Here is an 8,977-nt window from a genome sequence, read left to right as displayed (position 1 = left end):
AGGCCTGTTTGTCACCGTCGGAGGAGCTCTTCCGGGTTGGCCGCCCATGGCCCAACTGCATGGGTTCTTCCATCTTGGCCACGAGGGGAACCCTACCGGAGGCAAGGGCTAGTGGCCAGTGGCGAGCGGGAGCGAATCTGAGAGGGCCTCCTGGGTATCCTATTCTCCCAGTGGCGCTCTTGGAGACGATGATCAATTCAGCCAGTCAGATTGATGAGATCCTCCAGTGAGGAAGGGAGCTCCTGAGGTGCCAATTCATCCTTCAGCTGTGAGGATAGTCCATTCAAGTAGATAGCGCGCAAGCAGTCTTCCTGCCAGGAGAGTTCTGTGGCTAACGTCTAAAATTCAATCGTATAATCAATTAGGCTCCTTTGACCTTGTCAAATGTGCAGCAGAGTAGTGCTTGCTACGACATGCCGCCGAGGATCGTCAAAGGTCCGCCGAAACACGGCCACAAATCAAGATAGTTCTTGTAGGAGCGAATCCGATCGCTCCCATAAGGGCGAAGCCCAAGCCAATGCCTTCCCCTCCAGATGAGACAAGATAAAGGTGACTTTCATGAGTCCATCTCGGAAGATGTATGGCTGCAGAGCCAACTGCATGTATCATTGGTTGATGAACCCACTGCAGAGCTTCGAGTTACCGTTGAAACGAGGCAGAGCTGGTAGGGCCAGCAAGGCTCTAGGAGTGGAGGGAGATGCTGTTGGTGAGAGGAAGCCGGTACTGGAACTGGATTACCAGACAGGGCATCAAACCGGGCGTGCAGACGCTCGAGAGAGGAGGCCAATGCCTCAAGATATTGTTACTATTCTTGTACCTTTGAAGCCAGGCCAGGAATAGCCTGGAGGACACGCGGCTCCGCCTAGTCCATGGCTTTTGCAACCTATTGCGCCGGAGGTTGACCCTTGGGCCGAGGTGGGGTTGAAGCTACCCATAGGAGGGATCCTATGGGTCCCCACTATCGGCAGGCAGAGTGGGCTGAAGGATGGAAGTCGACTGGCGCTTCACCAATACCAGCCCTCGTTCCCCACGGGATGAGCCTTTGGGAACCGGGGCCAGCTGGGCTTAGGTGGACCTCTTTATGTCGTCGTTGATGGAAAGGCAGAGAGGTCAGCCCAGAGGCAGCAACAGTAGAATGGAGAAGTCTGTACTGGATGAGGTGGAGTCCCGGAGACCCGGGTGCCAATAGAACCAAAGTCAGGCAGGGGGCACCCGAGCAAGAACCTGCCGAAGCCTGAATAGGCCAAGTCCAGGACGTAGACTGAAGAGGCGTCATAGAGCAAGCTGGAGTCAGGGCTGGTGGCAATGAAGGAGCGGTGGCAAGGCAAAGCTGAAGTCCAGGCTTGGAGAGAGTCAATGTCGTAGTCATGCAATGCAGAGGTTGTGTCCGAGTAGGCAATCCGATAAAGGGATAGGAGTCAGGAACACAGGGACAAAGGAGAACAGAAACATGAACTTGCAGGGATCAGGAACCAGGAACGCAGGAGAATCTCCAGGAGGCAATAAGTACATGACCAGCATGGAGACCTGTTGCAAAGGCGATCACTGGAAGCCGAGCCAGGCCTTAAATACCGGAGCTTCGGTGACGTCATCATCTGGGGCCGCAGCCAAGTTCCCGCTGCGGGCCCTTCATAAGAAACAATGATGCGTGCACACGCACCTAGGGAGGGGCACGGCGCTGAATAGCGGTGTCTCTCTGCGGGCCACGCGGAACACAGGGGTCTGTAGCTGAAGCTGAGGCACCGGGGGGGGGGCGGCGGCCCGAGGATGGAGCTGGCGGCCCACTGCCGCTACGGATGAGGAACTAGACACTGGATTCGTTAGAGGTGAGGGGACTGAGCCGTGGGTCTGCCGTGGCTGGCACACGCAACACTGTCTTTGTCCAAGAGTCCTTCTCTTGTTTACATCTCTAGACTTTTTCCTGTATCCAGGAGGTTCTAGACCTACTGTCATAGTCAGGGTTTACTGATCTGAAACTCTGCTTGTAATATTTTCCGTGATCCGGAGTATATTTCTTGTTGGCACTCGCATCACTCCCCTGCCTTAGGTGCTCCTGCTATACATTGTGGTTTTATATTTCAATCTTTTCTATAGTCCTCTCTTTGTAGAACCCAACTCTTTTCTCGCCCAGACCCCTTTGTAGGTTGGCTGCCTCACAGGGAGAGGTGGTGCTCGGACAGCTTATAGCTTGGGATTCACCCATGTATGAGGACTACCATCGTGCTTGTCCTTGAAGAAAGCAGAGTTACTTACCTGTAATAGGTGTTCTTCAAGGACAGCAGGATGTTAGTTCTCACAAAACCACCTCCCTTGGCAGTTGGTTTCTCCATGTATTAGCTATATTATGGACTGAGAAACTCTGCCTAGGGGGCAAGATGATGACTACAGCTGCACATGCTCAGTAGGGCATGTTTGAAAGTTCTAGATTCTTTGAGATCAATATTCTGTGACAGGCTGCATCTGATGATGTCACCCAGTGTGAGGACTAACATCCTGCTGTCCTGGGAGAACACCTGTTACAGGTAAGCAACTCTGCTTTACTATTAAGAGCTATAGCCCTAAAACTAAATTACACATAGCAAATCATGCTCTACAAATATAACATTTTCTGTATAGCCAGGTTACCTTTATAGCTGGTTGTAATGCATTCTCTATATCAGGGGTAGGCAGCTCCAAACATCAAGTGTATCAGTAGGTCTGATATTCAGGATATCAGTAATGAATATGCATGAGATAGATTTGTATGCATAGCCTCCATTGTATGCAAATATCTCATGCATATTCATTGTAGATATCTTGAAAACCAGGCCTGTTTGTGTACTCGAGGGCCTGAGTTGCTTGCCCCTGTTCTATATGTTGCACAGACCCCTGCACTCTTTCCTGTTGTGTGCACACACATTCCCTCTCACATATACAGTCTACCACTTTTCCATATTGCTGGTTGATAGACTTTCTAAAATCGTTTGTCTAACTAATCCATACAGTTTATAGATGTCATCTATTGCTCATCTTAAAATCATTAGAAAAGAACAATGTCTCGCCTCTTCCTCTGCCTTAGAATAACCTGTTACCAACCAGTAATGATGGTAATCCAGTTCTGGATCATTAACTGCTCTTGCAGTGGTGGCTAATTCCAGTGCCCAAGAGCCACAAACAGGCCTGGTTTTCCGGATAGCCATAATGAATATGCATGGACAGATCTACATGCACTGTCTCCACTATATGCAAATATATCTCATGCATATTCATTATGGACCAGAGTTGGCCACCCCTGTCCTTTGAGTCTCCTGCCCGCCCCATAGTATGGTCCGGATTGGTGAGATAGAATGACATCATTTTTGATGTTGCTGCTGTCCACTGATTTTTAAAATGATTTACATCATTCAGTCAAATACTGTATATGGAAATGTGCCTATAGTTTAAACATTGCTTGCTGTGCTTGTTAATAATGTTCTGCAACCCATGTGTTAATCATCCTACTTTTCCTTGATGGATATGTCTCACCTGTGTCAGCATGCAAAGCAGAAGTCAACCCTTGTTTACCGAAACCTATTGACCATGAAATCCAGATTTTTCACCAGCTCTTTCAACTGTGCCTTAAATAGATAGAAATAAAGGTCTTTATTTCTGCTTATTTAAGTGGACTAACACGGCAGCCACACTGCTTTTTTCAGCTCTGCCTTGCAAAGCCATGTGTCCTTCGCATGCATCTATAATGTGCTTTATTCATTAGATTGTGTCTATAAGCAAACAATAGGAAAAAGTCTTTTGTGAATGAAGCCTAATAGCAGACACAGACATGAAATGGGAATGTTAATGGCAAACAGAAAATACATGCTTTGAGAGATAGTTCAGTAGCTTTTTGATGGCAAATGGGCTGATGGAGCTTTGAACCTCATCTCAGTACAGTACAGTAATAGACCTGTAAACATTTCAGATGCTAATTCAGGGAGCATGAAAGCATCAGGTTTTCAGAATGCACACACAAATGCTTAGAATGCAGCTCTTGCCCTTGCCTGTACTGTGGAAAGGCTTCGCTCCTGGGTACATGTGCTGAAAAAGCTCCTGTCTACACCATCAAGGCAGCGACTTCCCATAGACAGAATAGCCAGGAAGCACCTATTCCATGCCAGATAAGCATAGGAGCCCACACACTGAGCACAGCAGCCATATAGGATTGTAAATTCCTGTGCTTTTCTTCTCTGCGTAACTCATGTCTGAAGTAGAAAATGTGTATGTTAACCAAACCTTCTAATGGTTTTCCAGTTACTAAAGTTTTTATATGGGAACCTTTTGCTTTATGTCAAGAATGATAGTCGCATAACAGTATCCATTTTATCCCCTGTACACATACTCACATCTCATCATTTTGAATGATTATTGGTGATCATTGTACTGTGTTGCGAGGAATGCTTCATTAACACAAAACAAATTCAGCTAAAAGAAAAAGCCACTTTAATAAAAGACAGTTGGGATTCATCTAGTTTTTCTGATAAATTTTAAAAGAGCTGACATCTCCACACAATACAAAAGATTTATTTTAGGAGGTTTTTTTAGCACTATATATTGCACTTAAGCAGAAGCCTGCAGGGCATAAGGCAGCAGGTTTAGTTTTGTCTTTCAGGCTTATGGAATCACAAAATTATACACTGCAGTAAAAAAAAAAAAAAAAAAAGAGAGAAAAAGAAAACGCTGATTTATTATACGATATAGTTTTTCTCAAAGTACATGACAGATGACAACTGCAAGATGTTTCACACATTGATTAATAATGTGCATGTACAGCACATGCAATAAAACTGCTTTTATCAGAATAAAAATTGAATTAAAAGTCTCTAAATGGGAATTGGTGGAGTGCTGCCTGTTGCCCAACCAAGAAACAGCTCCCTAGATGTGGAAACTCAGTGTAAAGTTCAAAATAAATCATATAATTAGGGAGAAAAAAACCCCCAAACTGGTTGAAACAAGCAAGTAGCTTTGAGAGGGCTCAGTTATCTCCACTCCAAGGTCCCTGTTATTAGAGGATTTTAAGGTGACCAGATTAGCGGCCACAGATGATCTCTTGAGCCTGAGATCATAGATAAACTTGGAATGCTGTTGCTGTCTATGTGTGCGATAAGAATATATGTTTTGTTCTTAGCAGTTCCAGAAGCAGCTCAGCAATAAAAATGAAATTTTAATAGGGAACATCTGCTGAGGATTTTCCCTGACTCTCTTTTTTACATTCAGGCCGATACAGTACAGTGCGCTCCAGTGGAGCACCATTTACAATGGTGCAAAGAAAAAAATAAAGGGCAGGATTAGAGCTGTGGGGGGAGGGAGACCTGTGGGAGTATGGAGCAATCTCCTTGAGGCCAGGGGCAGATTTGCATAGCAATGCCAACAGGATATTGGGAGCTCTTTCTGTACAGGAGGCCTTAAACCTTCCAAGCAGTCTCTAGTGTAGCCTAAAGTTCCGGTCCGAAATTCTTGCAATCAGGCCGATACAGTAAAGTTTGCAGGCGAGCGCCCGCTCTTCCAGCGCACACACAGGCCAGTGTCCTGTGTGAGTGATTCAGTAAACCAAAATATCTAAATTAGGGCCGGTGGTAAAAAGAGGTGCTCCGGTGGAGCGCACTGTTAACCGGCATTTGGACACATGTTTTCCATGCGATAGCTTTACCCCTTATTCAGTAATGGGTAATAGCGCGTCGAAAATGCACGTCCAACCCCCCTGAGACTAATAGCGCCCGCAACATGCAAATGCATGTTGCGGGCGCTATTAGTCATTCCTGCGCGATACAGTAAGTAAAATGTGCAGCCAAGCCGTACATTTTACTTTAAGAAATTAGCACCTACCCAAAGGTAGGCGTTAATTTCTGCCGGCGCTGGGGAAGTGCACAGAAAAGCAGTAAAAACTGCTTTTCTGTGCACCCTCCGACTTAATATCATGGCGATATTAAGTCGGAGGTCCCAAAAGTTGAAAAAAGTAAAAAATGAAAACTAAAAAAAGTTTAAAATCAGCCGGCGGCTCGCGGGTTGAAAACTGGACATTCAATTTTGCCGGCGTCCGGTTTCTGAAACCCGTGGCTGTCAGCAGGCTCGAGAAACGACGCCGGCGAAATTGAGCGTCTGCTGTCAAACCCTCTGACAGCTGCCACTCCTGTCCAAAAAGAGGCGCTAGGGATGCGCTAGTGTCCCTAGCGCCTCTTTTTATACCGCCGGCCCTAATTTAAATATTTTGGTTTACTGAATAGCGTGCACAGGACACTGGCCTGTGCGTGCGCCGGGAGAGCCGGCGCTCGCCCGCTCTCCCACGAACTTTACTGTATCGGCCTGATTGCAAGAATTTCGGACTGGAACTTTAGGCTACACTAGAGACTGCTTGGAAGGTTTACAGAAAGGGCTCCCAATATCCTGTTGGCATTGCTATGCAAATCTGTCCCTGGCCTCAAGGAGATTGCTCCATACTCCCACAGGTCTCCCTCCCCCCACAGCTCTAATCCTGCCCCTTTTTTTTTTTTTTTTTCTTTGCACCATTGTAAATAAATAAGAGGCAAGTGTTTTTCAGGCTGAAGACACAGCTTGCAGGAGGCTTTTAAAAAGAGGAGGGCAGGCTGGGAGAGAGAGATGTGGCGCTAGATTTTCTCACACTGAGAAGTGGGGGACAGTTCTGCTCTGCTTTCTCATATGCCAGGTACAGTACAGTCCCTATGCCTGCCGGAGCCCTTCTCTGCACTGGCAGGCTGCATTCCTCTACAGCCCAGGAGTCTCATTCTCCTTTCTTTCTTTTTTTTTTTTTTTAAACACAGGCATTGCTATGCGATAGCTCTGGGTAGCAGCGAGTGCCTAGAGATGTAGATTCATCCTGCTATTCTCTCTGCTCTGCGCTGGACGAGAAAATGGAAGTGTAACACCCCCCCCCCCCCCCCCAAACTCATACACACGACCAAAATAAAACCTGAATGGATTCTGCAAAAGTTATCTGTTGGAAAGTTTAAACAGAAATGTACACTAGACATGCAGGAAAAGAAGATTTTTTGAACTGATCTATTTATGGAAGGTTTCATCGCTCATGATAGCTGGTTTTGGGGGTGATATCTGTTTGTAGCTACACGCACACACAGAAGCTGATAATCTTTGCATTTTAAGTCTTGCAGCCGCTGCAGCAAAATGAAATGAGCGCATGAACACTTTTCTTTTTTTAACCGATTTGCCACCTCCATCCCAAAGTAGAGCAAGCCGTGGCTAAGTCTTTTGAGCGTGTGTAGATTTTTCTTGCCATAGTCTAAGTTTGTCTTCTCTTTCTCTTTTTTTCTTTTTTTTTTTTCTCTGCTTTCAGGGCCCGGGCAGCCGCACGACCCACTTCGCCGGCTCAGAGCCCTCCCAGTGCCGAGAGTCCTTTGTGCCGAGCCATGGCAGCGCCTTCCACCTGCCTGACCACCCTCCTCCTCCTCCGCCGCCACCGCACTCCTCCTCCTCGGCGCTGTACTACTCGAGCTCCACGCTGCCCGCCCAGAGGGTGAGCTCCCCCCTGTCCATGCAGGCGCCCCCTCCAGCGGGGGGCTCCCCCAGCAAGCTTCAGCGGGCCGGCTCGGCCTCCGAGAGCCCGGCGGGCCACCGCCTCTCCTCGCCCAAGCAGTCGCCCAGCCGCCTGGCCAAGTCCTACAGCACCAGCTCGCCCATCAACATCGTGGTGTCCTCGGCGGTGGCGGGAATCTCGCCGTCGCCCGCCCGTGTCACCTCGCCACCCACCCCTCTCCTCCTCGTCGCCCCTGCACCAGCTCAGCGCCACCCTCGGTACCTATGCTACGCTGTCGCCCACCAAGCGCCTGGTGCACGCCTCGGAGCCCTACGGCAAGCACTCGCAGGAGCTGTATGCCACGGCCACCCTCCAGAGACCCGGCAGCCTAGCAGGTAAAGCTCGCTTTCAGCTCAGACAACAACAGCCGGGAGATTGCTGTTTTTTGCACATGAAACTTGACATGGGCTCATTTGGAAAAGTGTGGTTTAAGCGTGGACTTGAGTTTTGTAGATGCCAGTTGGTTGTTTTTTGGTTCCCACTATATCCGGCGGGAAGGGGGGGGAGGGCCGTTTATGTAAAAGTTGATTCAACGTGCAACTGTCATGAAATGCCAAGAGGACTGTAAAAGAGAGCCCCAGTAGTTCTGCGGTAATAGATGTGCGAGGGATTAGGCGGTAGGTTTTGAGGGTCAAGACAAAAAAACCTCACGGTATCTCAGTGGTTTGTGAGGGCGGCTGGCTAATGAGCAGTACAACTCATCAACCCCCCCCCGCCTTTCAATATCTGTCTTTCTTTTTTTGGTCTTTCAGAACATGATGTAATCAGAGGTGAGTAAAAAAATGTGCACATAACTTTAGCCCACCTTTTCTTTACATAAGAGACTCTAAAAACAGAGGAAACTCCGGATGCAGAAAGCTGATAGCATGATAATACATCGGGAGTTAAAAAGAGCAGGCTAACCTAAAACTGTGCAGTCAGAAAATGCTTAGCATACAGAATGCAAATACACCAAAATTTCTGCACAGAAAAATGTTAGGTGCACAAATAATGGGTGTTCTGAATTTTTTTTTTTTTTTTTTTAAGATTTTATTGTATGAGCATTGCTGCTTTCTGTGTTTCCTCCTATTTCACATTGCGATGATACCAATAGGAGGAACCACAGAAAGCAGGATTTTTGTTGTTTGGTAGAGCCCTTGAATGCGGAATGCCTTACATCAGCTCCCGGGCTGGCATTTTCCATGTTCCAATGGGCACTTGGCCGCACAGGAATTTTTGAATCTGGCTTTAATAGCTTATAGCCTCATCTATATGGAATTTACATGTGATGAATGCTATTATCTACGTGCTGGTTTGGATGCACATTTTGCACGCGCTGATCCCAGTATTGCATCGGGCGAAAGTCTAGCATGTCCAAAACGCGCGTCCAACCGCTTGCTTAGCGGCACGCTGACCTCAGCGCCTGACATTGCATCA

General features: G+C 47.4%; 1 protein-coding gene across 1 annotated transcript in view; it reads left to right on the top strand.

The window, feature by feature from the left end:
• The window catches only part of CTNND2 (catenin delta 2), a 2,320,710-nt gene that overhangs the window by 1,151,245 nt on the left and 1,160,488 nt on the right, over positions 1 to 8,977 (top strand). Inside the window, 2 exon segments of the mRNA XM_029590042.1 lie at positions 7,322 to 7,734; positions 7,736 to 7,896. Coding sequence (XP_029445902.1) covers positions 7,322 to 7,734; positions 7,736 to 7,896 — 574 coding nt within the window.

This window comes from Rhinatrema bivittatum, chromosome 2, assembly GCF_901001135.1.
Source record: "Rhinatrema bivittatum chromosome 2, aRhiBiv1.1, whole genome shotgun sequence".
Lineage (NCBI taxonomy): Eukaryota > Metazoa > Chordata > Amphibia > Gymnophiona > Rhinatrematidae > Rhinatrema > Rhinatrema bivittatum.
Note: the sequence above shows the minus strand (reverse complement) of the source record. Positions and strands in the feature narration are given on the sequence as shown.